The following is an 18,889-nucleotide window of genomic DNA, read 5'->3' on the forward strand; positions in this document are numbered from 1 at the left end:
CCAAGTTTAGTCTATGGTTTAATGTATAACTCAAGTTTCCCCGTAATATCAATCATCGGGCAATGGTCCTGTCACTTGCAGAGTCAATAGTCAGTGCTAATCCTTTCTTTGGGTTTTTTTTTCATTTTCTTTACCTACCTGTGGCATTTTCAAAGGAGGTATTGCCTAGCTACATCATCAAATAAACTCTTAAAAACACATAGGCTAATAAGGGGAGAAATCGTATTTACAAAAAAAAAACACCTCAAACATTTTTATAATCTATTGTTATGGAGGTAATCATTTAGAAAATGAAACAACCCCCATTGCTGTAAAGATTAGGTTTCAAACGTATCAAACGCATTTGTTGTGATTTTTCCCCTTTAGCTAATTGTGTACTAGGAGCGCAAAGAAGGTCATTGCCGCTTGAGAAAAAGCTTCATGTAGCCATATACATTACATTAGCGCGGCAATGACTGTTTGTGCTTGTAATAGACACAAGACTTTTCTTTCCACCATAATTAACTTATCAAAACATGCAGATTACTTTTTAGTTGTATATAAAATGCCATTTACGCTATGTTATTTGCTATCAGTTGTTAACTTAGCTGATCCTTTGGCTGTGGTTGGGGTAGAACTCCAAATGTCACCTTGCAAGCAGGAATGATCCACTCTGGCTCTAGAATGTAAATGAGCTATTTTGCGCACTGTTTACAAGTATGGCAATGTGATCATTTTGATGCAATGGTAAGAACAAACCTATAGTTACTCCCACCCATGATTACCCATGATAAAGGTTTTGATGCCAATCTAGTGGGTTTGCATATGAGTCAGATTGCTGATATCGTTTATTTTATCTTGGTTTAAAGTTAATGGGAATAAGTTTTGACAGCGAGGAGACAGTAAAATACAGTAAATAATAAAGTTTTTATTTTGAGATAACATTACACAACACATTTTGCAAACAACAATATAGGTAATACTGTTGTGGCAAAACCTAAACTTTTCTTACCTAAGCTTTCTTCTTCTAGTTTAAACAATGAACTTTTAAACATCTCACAGTTAATGAAACAGGTACTAGAGAAAATTTTACAGCTTATATTAGTTTTGAATAGTTGTAAAAGATTCTGAAATGTAGTTAGTTAAACTAATTAGCGATTTCATTAATTCTATTTAAGGTAAAACCTTGAAGATTAACAGTACCTGTACTGGTAGTGATCTAAAACTTCCATCAAAATTAACAATAAGCATATAACTGTTATAATTTAACCCATTAACCTTCCTTGAGTTACCTTAATGCCACATAAACACATATCAATATTTCATCTTTTGTGTTAAATTAATGTTTAGTCGCTCAATATGAGCACCAGATAAGAGTTACATGTTCAAATAACTGATGTAGATACTTTCATACAACAATCAGTTATAACATGATGTATTTTTTTTGTTCCAGAAAAGTTTTTATAATGTCACAACAAAGCTATACAAAGATGTGACTTATAAACATATTTCTTGTACAATTATTGTACATATTGATTATTTCCAAACACATTAATTTATGTGGTTATTACCAAAGTATAAAGTATTGAATTATTTACTTCTTTGTAAAGAGTCTCATCATTATCACCTATTCAGACATTTTCTTCCCATATTATTCCAAACATTACTCCATCCCATATTTGATTTAAAAGTCCATATAAAAAACAAAAAACATAATAAACAACAACATAACTTATACTTTTAAAGTATTTAAAAATAATAAGGCCAAAAACAGCCTGTCTTTGACAATACTGTACAATACCTTAATACAGATAATCTTTCAACTTAATTTAAGTTAATATTACTCACTACTTCTATAGACAAAGTAAGAGGTAAACAAAAACAGCATATATTACGTTTGACAAACACATTATCGAGTACACAAAACAAAGAACACTTTTATCAAACGTATTGATACGCAAGAAAGGAAAATGTGACGAATCAAAAGCGCACTAATAAAACCCTGCAGGCTTTTGGTAATCCAAATGGAAAGGTAAAATAAGAATCTTTCAGAAGCCTTTCATAGTAACACATTTCAATTAGACTTGAAGAGTATTTTCCATTCATACTTTTCAAACAAATTTTAAGGATTATCAAAAGCCTACGACTTTTCTATGACTAGATCTAGACAAGTGGTTCTAAAACACTAAAAGAATATAATGCAAACTGTGGCAGCTTATGTACTAGCACCAACTAACTGCGCTATCCAGTTAGTGATGCACTAAGTTATGGGAAAGTGACAGCAATCCGCTGTTACTGGCGCTACTACTTCAACTGCTGACTTTCTAAGGTACAAAACTTGTGTACAGGCAAGAAAGATCCATTGAGAATTTTTAAACATTACTTCTCAAACAAAACTATTGCACAAATATATCTTGTTGCGTTTTTTTAAATTACAAAATGAACAAGTTTGGGAGAACTAACACATTTTTGCTCTAAAAAATGATCTTGTAATCCATGGAGTGAGCTCAATGACTAAGGGGTTTTCATGTAAGAGAAATGTTTGAAAAATGTTAGTATATTTTGTGAGTGACAATTAAAATGGAAATTTGTTATGAGCATATTTTAAAATTGCCTTTCAGATTATTTATGATCCGGACAATATCTTTTAAGTAACTCTAGGACAATGTCTAACATTGTACATCACCTAACGAAAGAACACATAATGATTTGTTTACGAATTGGTCAAAATTTGTAAAAGGAATGTTCAATTCTCGTATACACGAGAAAAACTAACAATAATAACAATCAATGATTAAGGTATCCACCCTACTAAGACTCAGTTTTACAATGTACAAAAACAACTTAAATGGAAACTATCGCAACACCAAATAATATCCATGTAGATTGCAACTAACAAAGTTTTGGTTGAATACCTACGACGCGATTGGTAGAGACGACTAGCTAAACTCAAAATTTACTTCACGCCGACCGTAGCAGTCCTGATTTTAACATAGACGAGTTTTGTTCAGCTAGAACCATCAAATTCATTATTACTTCTTCAATTGCAACTCTAAAACACTGAGTGACTAACAACGGATGGTCGAGTGATTTAATCCACCATGAGCTCAAAGTGAACAGAGCCGCGTCTCTCCATACGATCATGGAAGATGTTCTTAGCCCAAGCTTTGCACTCAATGTTGATCAAGACTCCAGCTGAAAATAAAACAATGTACTGATTAGTCAAATAAAATTGTTTTTCATCATACTGCAGCAAAACCAGCCGTTTTTTATACATACTTTGTGGTCTAAAGTAGCATTTGTACTCCCAAGGGGGTAAAAATCAGCTGTTGTAAACAGTTGCAAATTTCGATGATCCTAGCATGTACATGTGGATCGACATTATTTATCATGGTTTAAGACATATTGATGTGTAATGAAGGGCAACACAATCGTTATAGACAAAATTAATCATTATCTTATTTACAACGGCTTATTTGAACAACTTGTTTGAAACAGCTGTTTATTTACATTAACAGAATTGAAAACAAGCTCAAGGCTGTTTTGAAATGTTACTTCATATGAAAAGTCATTTCGTTTTCTAGCGTAATTTTTTAATTAATTAATGTGATGTAATTAATGTGAAAAAAATATGGTTTCTCACAAGGGAAAAAGTTTCATTTCAACCCTCGTTCACTTTCCTATTGAATCAAAAAGAGTCGCTTTAAGCCCTAGAGATGAAATGTACTTTTACAATACTACAACTTCCTACAAGGGGGGGGGGCTCTTAATTCTTTAACTAAGAGGAAAACGAATGGCCAATCTCTAGGTGAAATTCACCAAAAAAGGACTGGCTGCTAAATAGTTCTTGATATAGGTATTATTTAGCATTTGGGCACAGCTGACCTTGATCCTTGAGCTGGCTTAAAAAAATGGACTAAAAAACAGCCTCTCCATGCCAAGTGATGGATCTGCCACTAAGCAAAAGGGAGCCACAGCGATATTATACAAAAACAAATCTTTAGAACAAAAATTTAAATTATAATTCTCAAATTAATTAAAACTATATTTCCCAAAATCAGGGCTGATGATGCTGTTCTAGTCATCTCGGGAACTATTTCTCTGCAATAGAGGGATACGGTACAATAATTATGTCTCCTTGATCGCAGGAGATTTAACGATTTTGCCGCTATCACTTCCTTGATAACAGGAGATATTTAAGATTTTCCCACAATCGTGGGTGAAAACGATGAATGATGATGTCTCCTCAATCGCCAAAGATGTTCAAATTTTCGCCACAATCAAAGGGAAGGTTCACCTGAGGGGTGGGGGCCGTTTAAGTTGATTTGGCCTCGAGCCGCAAGTACTCTAAATACGACACTGTCCATGCCACACTCGTCTTCAATTCATATTTGGATTGAAATCCATATAAGTGAATCTCCCTCTCAAAGATGATGTACTTCCCATGAATTAGTGTTACTAGCCAAGATTTTATCCCATAAAAACCGTGTTAGTGCCCGTGAATCCCATTACACGCCCATGAATGAACAAATTTTCTATGCACAAATCTGCCTTCCTGCCCACCAATGCTAACTGTTACGAACTAGTCTTCCAGCATAATTTATGTATTGGTCAAACTGCCCCAATTTTGGTCTTAATCTTGGAATTGGTCTTACTGTCCGTAAATAGGTCTTATAACGTTCATTGCGGTTCTAACTGAGCAAGAGCTACTTACGTGTGGGGCTTTCAAACCATAGGGCAATCACAGGGCTCAAGTATCCTTCCTGGTTCTTGTAGGGGAAGAAGTAACCGGGGAATCCCCTCTTGGGGAAGTAGTGGATGGAGCCAATGTTCTCCACATCTGCCGGGTTCTCTCCTTCGCATGACACCCACACTGTCTTAGCCTGAAACATCAATGGTCAGCAGTCAGCTATGTTGTAAGTTAACTTACTTTATTATTTGTTGTTACCTTCCAAGTGACAAAAGGTGAACATTTGACACCTAGACCTTCTCTTACAACTATCTATGCATGTATAATCTTCAACTATCAATAAACGTAGACAAACTATCCTCATGTTGAAACATTAGCCAGTTTAAGAATAAAAATGGACATAATAATTGATCAGAAGCTCATGTCAGTAGCCATGCCATAGCCCCCTCTAATACAACAAGACCGCAGCCTACAATGTTGCAGCATCAAACTCACCAGCCTGTTGCCATGGTAATAACAAATATGTAAACTAAAGCGTTGGGTAGACGCTACATATGAATTAGCCTACAGATGTCTTGGAAGACCGAAACTGTGGTGTCGCCATGACCTTGTATTTGAGGAGGCCATGCAGTCCAGTGGCTCTTTCAATTTTGTTCTATTAATAAAAAATTGGCAGAGCTGGTCCATATTGAAGGTGTGTCAACTTAAGAATCCAAAAAGTTAATGACATAACTCTAATAAATCGACTGAAAGCCGTACCTAATATAGGCTGTAGCCTAGTCATCCTTGGAACTATTACTCTTGGCTCTGCTTATAACAGTGTAGGAGTTTGGCCAAAGTCAAATGCCTAATTAATAATTTTGAGGAGTTCATGTGATGAAATGGTAAAAAGTTTGTTTTGTTTCCATATTTCATGCAATACTTTGCTGCAGGAGTTTTTCATCATGGCTAGTACCGCACAGAAAACATATTTAGGAGTTTTTTATGAGGGGCACAACCCCCCTTAAACCATCATCAGGATCGTCCATTACGTAGTAAATAATATAAAAATACAAATATCTTCCAGAATTTACAGAAAAGTCAAAGTCTAATATTCTTTACTCATATGAATTTACTTTGCATAGTGTATGATGATCAAGATTTAAATAAATAAACAAGAAAAAAACTTACGGCATTTGGTGAAGAACTTGTCTCTGATGAGATATGGTTCTTCAAATCTTGAGGCATCTTTTCTGGCAGTTGTTCGGTATTCTCGTAATAGTCTGGGTTCCAGTTGTAAATCTGTGAGGTAATTAGACAATCGATAAGTTGATACCAGAAATACACAAACATAACTAATTATCCGAGATTAAGTGACACTGTGAATTGTAGGGAGTAAGTTACAAAAAAACAAATGAGAAAGTGATAGTCTTTTGTTTCTTATACTGTAAGACGCTGATATTTAATTCAAAACTACTAGCAAAACAAAAGCTGCATGAACTTTCTACATAATATTTCAATTTAAGTATTGATTCGCTAAAAATCTATAGATAAGAAACGATAACTGCTACATTGATCAATATTTTCATCCAGTTGACCAGTCCAACATTCTCATTTTAATAATAGGTGTGAGTGACAGATTTTGTTTTGGATACAATAGCTAATAAACATTTACAAAATCGTCAGAGTCATCACCAGCACACAAAAGCTGTAGGTATTTTAAGGAATAATCACTCTTAACAATATTAACAATTAAGTTGATATAGTACCTTGTTTAACTTGAGGAAGATGCAAGGGGTGCCTGCGCCGTAGCTGTAGTTCTTCTGACTCGTGCAGGGTTCCCATGCCTTAATGTCCACATAACAGACTTTACCTTCTGGGGGAGAGTTTTCATAATCACAGTTTACAACATTACCACCCACAGACCGGTTCTTGTAAGCTGGAAAAGTGAAGACAAATATTACTGTCATAAATCTGTATAGAAACTCACAATTTTCAATTACACCTGAAAAAGCCAATGTCAAAGACCATTTGCAAAGCTCTAATTTACTGGTAGAGAAAAACAATTGGCAATTTTTCTTTGATTCTAATTTACTTTCCTTTGTCACCACCAAGTTTTCTATATATGACCTAATATTGAAGAAAATTTGAATGTGTGGTTTGATTGGAAATGGCTTATTGCCTGAGAATAAGGAGACAAATGACAGGATAAGCAAGCTTACCTTAAAAATTTTAGGCATCCCACTTAACTAAGTAACACAAAAATTAGTTTTCTTTATTTTGTTTTCCTTTGTGTTTTCTTTTATGTTACTTTAGTGAAGTGGGATGCCTACATATGTTAAGGTAAGTCTGCTTATACTGTACATTGTCTCTTTAAATGAAAAGTTGAATGTCTAAGGATGGACTGGAAGTGTGTCGAAATAGGTGATAACAGAGTTTGAAGGAGTGTGGCAGTGGAGGTCTTACATACAGGAGGAGTTTGAAGGATCTGGTCAAGCAAGTAATGATCAGTTGACTATCTAATGCCAAATACTATGATTTTTTTTTTTACAAAATTATATAGAAAATATTTTAATTTTAAAATACTACTTGGGATGTATAAAGAAATAAAATGAAAGCTCAATAGAGCACTGGGGGAATTGTGGCACCATCTTCAAATTGAATGCTTAGAATTTTACTTCTAGTTCCCCGTAGCCTAAGCGAAACTACTCGAATGATGGAAAGCTGGCTTTGGATCCTCAACCATCCGATAATTTGGGAGTACTATGAATACTATGAATATTGATTTTCATAGTATAACAATAGCATAGTGAAAAAACAGAAACTAATGACACACTAACAACTAACACACTACTATCACATTATTTTCTAGCTGTTTGTTTTTATTCCAAAACCGTACTGCTATTCTCAAGATGACTTTCTACAATCCTAGATTAAACCCATATATCTAATGTGTGCAGGATAAGCTAAACTGAGCACTTAGAGACTAATTGGATCAGATAGTTCTTTTAGAGCTTCCATTCTTGAGTTTCTTTTATAGCACCTCTTGTTTGGAAATACAGCAAACCGGACAGTGTATTACAATTTACAGAATTTACCTAGCATGATATGAAAGTGTTGCTTAATCAAACTGCAACAATGCAAATATCTGTAAAAAAATATGATCCACAAAAAAAATGGTATAAAATAATTGAGGATTAGCTACTCTAATTGTAGCTGCAAGTAAATATATGTTATGTGTAACGGGATTTGGTCTTATCCTACTTTACTGACTGCAATTATTTCAAAGTTAAGTTGCATTCACTATATCTATGTGTTTATGATTGAGTTGTAAGGCACTTACGCTGCAAGAACTCATCAATCATGTTGACCCATACTTGGAGGTTCTTGGTGTCAGTCTTCTTGAACCAGACGAGTGTGCTCTCAACATGACTCTCTGGGGGCATTGGCCTGAACCCAAGTCCTGTACAAGAAACTTCAGATTACTGATTATTTCTGGGGTCTGGAGCTATATCACTATCACTGGGAAATCTATTTCGTATTTGATTTTACTACCAAATATGAATAGAAATCTGTGGTATGAGTGGGACACCCTGTATGTAGCTTAAACTGTTGTTGGATAAGATATGCTGTTTGTTCAGTCAATAACTATTATTTAAAGCTGAATTAAGAGCAGCGGGGTTAATTAAAAAAGCTTTTGACTTTTAGGAATAGGAGTGGTTAATGTCTTTGGGAAAAGAGGGACATCTTTGGCCAAAGCCATTGTCATTTGTTTTAAAAGGAATAAAAGGCAAAAAAAAAATACAAAATATATTGACTAAACTATAATACGGTAACCTTTTTGAAATAATCCAAAACATTTTCAGGTTTTGTATTTATATACTTAGAAAAAAATGGCAAAAGTGTATTATTTTAAGGAAAGTCGCTACTGAAACCAGTGAAAAAAATCCTTTTAAAAATTATCATACATACTTTTTTAGTTTTATTTAGTCATAGGAAAAGGTTTATCGCAGTTAAAGTAAAAAAATATGTTTTTACCTACTTTGGAGTTTTGTTTATCTTTTTTTCGGGAAAAATATGGGTTTTAAAAATCTCTTATAACTTTTTAACTACTGCACAGTTTTATTGTTTGATATATCATTTTAAATAGCAAGAAAACTACTAACTTTTTGTGCATACCCATATTTTTTGTCAATTATTTTATGAGTTATGGCTTCATAAATAATCTTTTTTATTCTTGTGTAATTAATTTTCTTTAATTGTTTTCATGAACTTGTATTTAACCTATGACAATATCCATACACAAAAAAGCTGCTTTATAGTATAAACAATGTGTGGTTGAAATTTAATTCATAGAGCTTTTAATAGTTAAATAGTTATATGAACTTATATATACAAAATAACAAGATTTTAAAGTTGCGGAAAACAGGGGACTAGTTATACAGTACCACAGAAAACATACTACTATAATCCAGAATGCTAACCGCATGGTAAAAAGCATATTAAGTGTTTTGAGAGAGCCTAAAACACTTAATGCTTTTTACCATGCGGTTGGCATTCTGGGTTATAGTAGTATGTTTTCTGTGACAGTACTTAGTAACTATAGAACCAAGTGTGCACCCTCCACTTCAGATATTTTTTTCACAGTGATAAAAATATTATACCATATGTTGTGTTTTTCTGAAACCCAATAGGTACATACCTCATACGCCATAGAACAATAAAAAATGGTATATTTCACTACTAGGACTGAAAGTGGCATTTTCCGGCGCGCGCTCAAGTTTTTGTGTTCGGCTTCGCCTCACAAGGGAACCCCAATTTCATGTGTGAGGCAAAGCCGAGTATGTGAGAGTTATTTTCACGTACGAGGCGAAGCCGAGGACGGGAAAAATGGAACAAGTGCCGGATAATATCTTTTGGTACGAGTTATGAAAGATACTTTTCATCACGACGCAAAAATACACTAACATAGGATAGCAGACCTCAGTTATATTGCAACTGTTTTATTTCTCAATTAATTAGATTGAACATCAAAATAAAATAAAATCTTTTAAAAAGAAACATAGGTTTATTTTTTGATTAATTTTTAAAACAAAAAATAGGAGAAAATAAAGGAAGCCTACGTATTTTTTTCAATAAATTTTGTCTAAACATCAAAATAAAAGAACTAAACAACTTTCAACCCTACACACAGCTGATTGACATCATTAAATTAAACCGTAACAAAACGCGTAGTGCGCGCGTAGTGAATAAATGGAGAACTAATTGAGAGCGAGGGAAAGTAAATTTAGAGCAAGGGAAAATCAGCTGATCGATTTTCCCTCGCCCTAAATTAGAGCTTGGGAAACGACGACTTTCATTGATGTCAGCTGTTATCGAAAATAGTTACTTTCCTTACGGAGTGATGAAAATATTTGTTTCCTAAATTGGTCATTTTCAGTAGTGACTCCCCAAGAAAATTCAAAGTGAGCAAATAAATTGAAGATTTAATCAAGAAAGTTAAAATTAAAAGTTGGTAAGGCAAGAAATTTCAGCTCAAAATTCTTTATCTAGCAGCTGAAGAAACATTTTAGTTATACCATTACATTAGAAAACAGTGTTGCCAATATGGAAATGGCATACATAATTCTGTTAACAAAATTATAAAACTAAATATAAAGTACCACACCCAGCACTCTAATATTTAAAGATTAGATACCTTATCCTTACAAATATTTCACTGACTCATTTAGCTCATGAGTAAAAGTGTGTGTCATATCATCACAGAGAATTAAGGTACAGGAGAAACATTCAATGGTACACTAGGGTGTCTATCTAGACATGTATGGGTGTCTGAATATATGGTGTCTAGGGCAAACTCCTACAACACTCACGGTGGCTGTGCCCAGTGCGATAGAAATTTCCACAAGTGTTGGATCAAAAAGTACTACAAGTAGACTTCTCATCCCATTGTAAATTTTGAAGCACGTTTTTCGTGTCTAGTTCATGTACGTGACACATGGGCGCTAGTGTCGACGAAACTTTGTTTCTATTATTTTAGGGTTAATTTCTTGATTTCTGCTTTACTGTTTGGTTATATTACTAGGGACAAGTTATTGTTTATGATTAGATCGTATTATTTGGTTAAACGAGGTTTGAAATGGCTGTAATAACGGGAAACAAATTGTAAACAAAACACGACCTCTACAGAAAACCGTACAGAACTAACAATAAAATTGTCTTCAGCTGTTCCATAAGGATGAGAAATCTACTAAGGGAGTATGTTTTATCTATGGTACTACACACTTTTTTCAGTATCCAACTGGCAATCTTTCAATTGCTAGACTTTTATAACCACTGAGCTACCCAGCTGTTAAAGCCACAAGACAAACACCAAACGTAGGAAGTTTCTTTAGGTAAACCAGTTAACATTGACTTCAAAATGAGTAAAGTTTAATGTAGGCCTATAATTTACCTGGGTTGCTGCCAATGAGAGAGGCATCTAGCTGCCATTTGGGCACCTTTGAGTCCAGTGTTTGGTAGAAGATGGCCAACATAGCGGAGAAGAATCCGATCAGGACTGAGTAGAAACAAAAGTAGAACAGTAGGATCTTGGCTGTAACACAGATATGACATAGTTAAGTAACTCAATAATCGTCTAGCCAGCACAAGTTGTAAAAAAATGTTACATGAAAATTACAAATCTTTTGATATGTTTAACGATAATATGGTGTCAAAAAATTACATTATTTTTACGTCCATAAATGTCTCCTTATCGTAATGTTAAAATAGAGTACAAATTACCTTAAATTGATAACAAAAGATGATTTTTACATATTTTTTGCTTATGTTTTATACTATTTTGTTTGAAAATCCACTTTATTTTGCACCTTTTCCAACATTATTCAACTTAGATTACCTATTTCAACTTGTTGCCTTTACTGTCTTGCATCTTGCATCATTCAGCAACTTTATAACCAAAGTACCAAGAGGACCAAGCATTGCTTGGCTTTCCAACCCAATAAAAATCAATGGTGGCGCTGGTTTACTATTACTATTTACGTCCTATAACTCCAGTCATAAATTAAAAACCTCTTTGGTTTAAGGTTTGTTTATAATCAGCTGTTATATTTTACTTTATTCCTTTTCTTTTTTTTTGTTGATTTTTACGATTTTCGTGTCATTTTGTTGCCAAAGTAGTAACCTATTTTTACTTTCAATTTCATTTTTTTTACATGTTTAGATTTTCGTCGGCAGTTTTGACTGCATGTCGAACACGTTTTTAAGCCAGAAATAAATTATTTACATAATTTGAAGGAAGTCGTCGAAGTCGTTTTAGAGATATTTGTGCAAGCAAGCAAGTAGACATACGATTAAGCATACATTGCTCATATAAGAGTATAGTAAAGGATAGGATTAAAAATGTCTAAGGCACATCTATATTGTGTGTACAAATTGCTGTAAGAATCTAACGATTAGTTAAAATTACATGGTTCAACCAACCAAGTGCTATGTCTATTTTCCAAGTCACAACAATGTAGTAGTTTAAACTTAATCATTGGGGTTATGAGATTTCAAGGGGATTTGGGAAATCTGATTTTGTATCTATATATACTATGTGTGTTTTTTTTTTTTTTTTTTTATAAAAAGTACTTTATTTTAGACGAGTCTCTAAAAACAGTAAACCACACCTTTGAAACTATTGTTGTAGAACTCAGTTGGTTAAGTTAAAACTGAATTTACCTCAGCTATATCAGCGCTTGAACTGCAATATTTCGTTTGTAACGAGGTTAAATTTCTTTCATACAGTACACGTTTGATATAAATATTTATTTTGTCCTAGTTGGCATTCTGCACGACACAGGTGCTGTGACGTCACAGCCACGTCTGTATTGATCGCTAGCGCTAGACTGACCGTGTCAATCATGGAAACCTCTCATCTGTCGATAGACGGGAAGGCGCCTAGACACAAAACATGCAGTTTATTGCAGTTTGACCCAATTATAAATGCATAACATTTGTATAACTAGGACTACAGTTATTACTAGATTTAATTTTTAGCATCGGGATAACTAACTGTTATTCTCTAAATAAAATTTTAGAATAACTAAAGGCTGCCCATTTACAAGTTTAATTCCAGTATATGAACATGGATAATTAATTCTCTTAATATCAAGGGTTGTGAAGAATCGTCAAAACACAAATACACATGAATTTATTGAAATGTAACAAAAACGTGTACAATTTAAATACTATAGACCACGGACGCAAGGTGTTGTTGATATGCTGGTATCAATATGTTTGCTGAATTAGGTAATGTTTGTTCTTATTCTTCACAGTTCCAGTGGTGAAGAGGATTATTCATATGGTCTTACTTCGGGGGGATGACCGCGTCGCTGAAAGAGTTTTAAGAGTGACTAGAGGCCGCCGTTTCGGATGTATCCATCTTTTGGGAATACTATTGTTCAACTTTTTGGACAGTTCGAACGGTTTGATTTGAACAGTAGTTCGCTACGAAGATGGATAACTACGCATCCCAAACGTCGGTCTATAGTTTCACTATTTCAACGACGCGACAATCTACCATGACCGTTGCCTATCATCTAGGTACTCGTAGATTATGGATTATTCATAGTCTGGTATTCAAATCGAGAATAAACCTTAACCTATGAAAATATTTGTATAAAAGAACCATGGTTGCCTAACCTAAGTACTACGCGTATTTCGATATTTTATTCTATTTGTCAGGCTTATTAGCCTATTAGTAGGAGATAATGACAGTTAGACTTGCAATATAGGTTTTTTTGGGTATTACGGGTTTTTGCAAGTTTGAATGAGTTTTATTATTAGAATCTACGATAATATTTTAAAATGCTTAAGGATTTGTTTTATTTCAAAGGAAATTAGAAAGCTATGAACGAATGTAGTATAGTAATAGTGGACGGTAAATTGTAACTACGAATCCCTGACACTGATATTCAGTTAATCTGCAACAGCACGTTTGGCTTCAACACGGCACGTCTCCTCTAAAACTAAACACCACCGACAAAAATAGAAGAAACAGACGCATACTTTAAATATAGCCGACAATATGGGGGACGTACCGATGTATTCTGTCTGTTGCTAATCAGCTGTAACCGACCGAACCGTGTACTGCAAACATTGCCCTTGCCAAGTTGTGTTTGCCATTTACAAGAACTAATAATAAATATGTTAGTAGCAAGTTTGATTTTGGTTCAAGTGATTATATTATTTTTTGTATTATATTATCAGAAGAAGATAGTTTTGTACTTTTAAATAGTTGTCTAATTTCTTACCCAATCAAACTCAGTTCTTTGCGACTTTTCGCAATAACTCTCTTCTCAGAACTGAATTAATTTATTGCTTATTTAACCCAACCACATAAGACAAACGTTCAGTCAACAATACAGTCTAACTATATGCAGTAAATATAGCTGTTTTATACTCATGAGTGCATATATTATGTCAAATAAGTATAACATCGTTAAGTTCTATAAGGGCATTGACTATTAGTGAAGTAGACATCCCATCTATATGGACCAGCTGTAGCCAACTTTTTGTTAAAAAAGAACGTAGTTGTGTGAGCCAGTCACAGAATGCGCTAGTGACTAAAGCTCTAATTTCTACCGTATTGTTTGTTGCTGGCCAACTTGATGGGTCTGAGTCATAACAGTTGCTATAGCTCAAAATAAGTCATTTAATTAGTTTAAATCGGTAAAAAGATTGTGCATTAGCATAGACAAAACATGTTTTATTTATGGTAATCTGTCGGTGGCTCACATCGACTACGACGATTTTGGTAAAAAACAAACTGGTTAAAAATATAGCATGGGGATGGAATGGGGTTGGATATGGTACGTAAATAATCAGATAAATTAGCGATGATGCGAAAAACGTTTAAGTACATTAAACCATTACCTAAATTAACCTAAATTTCTTATGAAAGACGCGTGTTGCGGTACACCGGGAAGGGTGGGAAATTAAGGCAATTGGTAGGCATGGCAATACTTTTAATACTGAAAGTAGTTTGACAGTAATTGAAAAATGTACTAATATAATACATTTTTTAAATCATTTCTTAGTTAACATTAAGGCTTTGACCTAAGATTTGTAATATGAAATAATACAAACTTGGTATAGTAAAAACTTTGGTTCTGTGCTGTCTTAAAATCGTTGACATTACACTGCCTTGCAAATAGACATAACTTTGTGTAATCAAACCTCTCAAGTTACAGTACTGAAATCATATTCTTGACACATCTGAGATTTACATTAAGAGGGACGCGGGGTGTTACATTATCTGTAAGTGGGATTTTAAAGCTTGAGATTATTCAAAGACAACTTTGTAAAACACTTTTAGTTCAACAATTGTAAAAGTGCTTGTGTTATCGTAAACAAATCAACCACTTTACATTGATGAAACAAAGCATGTTTACATGAATTGTGTAATAAAATATGTTTTATGAACTAAATACCCCCGCCGCAGCAAACCTGCAGACTTAGCGAATTTCCATTTGCCTGATTGGATTTACACTAAAATGTCTCCTTAAAAATATCACATTTGTTCCCTATTTAAACGGAATTATTTTAACGTGTACTTAGGTTTGCTGCAACAGGGAGGGTAAACAAGTTTTTTAAAATGTAAAATGTTAAAAGGTACTGTAGTTTAGTAAGAAATTAATGTATTTCCAAATTTTATCAAAATATGTTCATAAACAAGCAAACTACAACAGTTGACTTATTCTCCATAAGAATAACATGGGAATTTTAAAATTACAATTTTTTTGAATTTTATCCGTAGCAATTAGGCGCATAATAACGCTTCAATATACTAAATTATTTGTTTTTTGAGCTCTATAAAAATGTTTAGAAAGAAATTGTGAAATTTCAATTTCAATTATCGTGCGGATGGACATATATATATATAGATATATAAAAATTTGAACGAATTGTGTTTTTGGCCTCTGGGGACATCAAAATGAAAAAGTAAATCGGTCCCGGGCCTAGGTCTTACCATGTACGCTACGGTAATACGGTACTTCCCTATAGGGAAATTCGCTAAAAGGATTGCAATTTTTGTCAAAAAGGAAAAAAAAAACTATTGACTCCAGTTTTTTATCTACTTTCTAAATATCTACAAATTATTTAGCATTTTAAAAGCGAGTTAAAAGTGAAGTTTCTACATTCAAATAGCTAAATTAATCACATCATTGTCTGTGAAAGTTAGATTCTTTTAGTAGCACATTAAGCATTTCCTTAAATGAGCCATCTTCTTTCTGCAAAGGCATTAGAGGATGTTTAACAGTTTTGGGCCAGAATAAGAGAAGTTCCTCCCAATTTCAACCCTCACTTTGAAGCATAGAACATGAGCTAATTTCTAATTATGAGACTAAAGCATATATGATTGTAGCCTACATACACCTTCGTCGTTAATACCACATACATCTACCTATAACGTATATTTTATTTTAGCCAGTTGTAGCAATGAATTCCGGTGAAAAAAATGAAAAAAAGGTTTCTGTTTAGTTGAAGAGTCAATTGAATAGTAATGGCAATCGTTCGAGTTTCATTAATCATTATAAGTAGCCCAACAATGGAATCCTTGAACAGAACTAGCCCTCAATTAGTGACTAATTTGGAATTGGACGATCATTTTAAATGGTTTAGTTGAATAACAAAACTTGATAGACATATCTTCGAGTACAATATAACCACAGACTATGCAACACAAGATATAACTAACTGTTTTGACTAGTAGTAAACTTTCCATTTCAAACAGTGGATTTGGTTGTTAAAGCAAATAACATCATCCAACAAACAAAATGAGTTTGTTGTTATTGTAAATGTAAATGTTGTTTGGTATAATACTGAGGGGAAAACATAAATAACAGTCTCAAAAATATTTAAGCGCAGGTGCGCAGGTTATTAAGTAACAGGTGCCATCGACCCAGAATAAAATCTGAAAAATATCTGTGTAAGTGGTGCATGTGCAACGATTTAACAAGGTTTATTCAAACATCTGTTGCAACACTACAAAGCCCGATCTGCATCTCAAACCAATTAATGTCTGCACTTGGTCAAATAAACACGCCACATGGAGTAGTGTCTACTAATCGGTTTGTTGTATTTACTAACTTTTTAACTCAAGGACTCGACAAATTGGCTTACTGTCTATTCAAAATATCTAACCTGAAACAGCTGTTGTTATCTTAAAACGTTTCTGAAATAGCATTCTCAAGATACATAATACTAATAATTGATTCTGACTCGGAACGGAAGCGTTTTAGTTCCGACCATAGAACTTCCGACGCTGGGACGCGTACCTTATCAATGATCAACAAACCAGTTGTACAGGTTGCGACATGGTGCACAAGAACAGCTGATTACAAGCAAGGTATGATTACACTGTCATGTCCAAGGTCAACGCTAAACCGTTATCACTCCATTATCAGCTGTATTTAAACTCTCCCGTGCAAATACGCGGAACAGCTGATACATCGACGTAAATCCCGGGAATTGATAAACCGTGACGTAAAGTTTCATGTCCACTGGAAGTTGTAAAGATGAATGTTAAGATGTTGTAAAATATGGATTTGTGGATAATAATTAATCTGTGACATCATTGCCTGAGTGATGGATGTTAAATGAAACTATGTTGTTATGTGAAACTTTTCGATTCTAAGAACTGATCTGAAAGGGTTACTTTGAGTATACGGTCGTAGGTAAATGTTTTTTACGATTGTTCAATCGAAAATCGCTTGAACGAGAACACTCTGAAAACTATAGATACTCCTTACAAATCAGTGTATCATGATTGAAATAAAAAAAAAAGAAAACGCGGTTTTAACTGTTAGGGTTGACCAAAAGGTTAACTTATTTTTGGACTATTGCGATGAAAAGGTGAAATACACAAGCAGATTGACGTAAGAACACGCAAGTAGAGACTTATTAGCACAACTACGTGCAAAGTAAATAAGGCGTAACTTCCGTGCCAGCTGGCAGGATAGTGGAAACCTCACTTCGGCTGTGGGACACCTAAATTATAGCTGCTTTGTCGTTACTGCACTGCTTGTGTTATTTCTAAAGTATTAACAAATCAGATGTTTTCAGACTACTCAGACCAATACTCAGACTACGCCTAAGCACAATTAGAGAAATGCACAAGATTAATTTTGTACGATTTTAGTATGTGTGAATTATTATCTGTTCAACAAAATAGACTTAGAGTACTTTATTGATTCAAATAGAAATAAATAAATTACGTGTCGTCGTGAAAAAGGGATTTTTAACCAAATTCTTTCATAGGTTTTTTCTATCTCAAAACTGGAACAACACGATTACGATTCACGATTTACAATTCGATATACAGGTCGACTCAATATAATATGAATAACTAATTAATTGACTTTATTAATCTGGGACACAAGTTGTTATGATTTGTTGAGTACAATTTTTAAGTACAGTAACTAATATGCGGATATAGATGTTATAGTTAACCTACAGAGGGGAGATAAATGAAGATTTTCAGACTGGAAATCAGATTCACATTTGACGGTTCCCAAATCGTAATTGTGTAAAATTGTTGAAAGAAGGTACAATAGCAATTTCGTGTATTTAGTATTTTCTGTATCTATAACACATATTTTTCTGTAATCAGTTCCAGTTCCAGTTCCCTACACACAGTAACTTGACCCATTCCAGCCCCATGAGATCACCTGACCGTTCCAATGACTGATACTTTGTGATAAGCGAAGCTGATGACTGATACTAGATAACGGCCTTGACCTTGCGCTGATCACTTGACTCTTATCACAGTCTAGCGACTTGTCAGTCGCTGTCATCGTCACTGTCAACTCTCGTGGGGAAAACATCTCATCACAGTTTTGTAATCATCGAGAACTTGCGCTATAACTATCCTTTTTAGTGGGAGAAAGATATATTGTATTAAACATAATAAACACACGAGCACTCGTTTATGTTTCGTTACAGAACTTAGGAAGATTCCACAATAATACCTAGGTGACATTTTAAAAATTATGGAATAGTTACAAAATTTAGCTGGGTCATTTTTTTGTCCGGCTTATACATTTGCAAAGACTCTTAAAACGACATAACAGTAGTTAAAATTTTTGTTTTATACCTTTGATTTTCTAAAATAAATTAGCTTCTTTGAACGGCGTGGACAACGATAAACTTTAGAATGTTCGTCTATTCGTAGCTAATTGTACATGTTCATTATTG

At 33.9% G+C, this 18,889-nt stretch overlaps 1 protein-coding gene across 1 annotated transcript in view; it reads right to left on the reverse strand.

Annotated features, from left to right (window-relative positions):
- Positions 1-887: 887 nt before the first annotated feature.
- Positions 888-18,889, reverse strand: part of LOC128999774 (sodium/potassium-transporting ATPase subunit beta-2) — a 28,766-nt gene continuing 10,764 nt past the window's right edge. The window contains exons 3-8 of the mRNA XM_054426445.1: positions 11,103-11,243; positions 7,992-8,111; positions 6,418-6,587; positions 5,840-5,950; positions 4,694-4,862; positions 888-3,174 (exon numbers count right to left, since the gene is read on the reverse strand). Coding sequence (XP_054282420.1) covers positions 3,071-3,174; positions 4,694-4,862; positions 5,840-5,950; positions 6,418-6,587; positions 7,992-8,111; positions 11,103-11,243 — 815 coding nt within the window. The 3' untranslated portion in view covers positions 888-3,070. The remainder of the gene's footprint in view (positions 3,175-4,693; positions 4,863-5,839; positions 5,951-6,417; positions 6,588-7,991; positions 8,112-11,102; positions 11,244-18,889) is intronic.

The sequence above is a fragment of the Macrosteles quadrilineatus genome, unplaced genomic scaffold (genome assembly GCF_028750875.1).
Source record: "Macrosteles quadrilineatus isolate MER2022 unplaced genomic scaffold, UCM_ALF_1.0 Scaffold_8__2_contigs__length_117827958, whole genome shotgun sequence".
Taxonomy (NCBI): Eukaryota; Metazoa; Arthropoda; class Insecta; order Hemiptera; family Cicadellidae; genus Macrosteles; species Macrosteles quadrilineatus.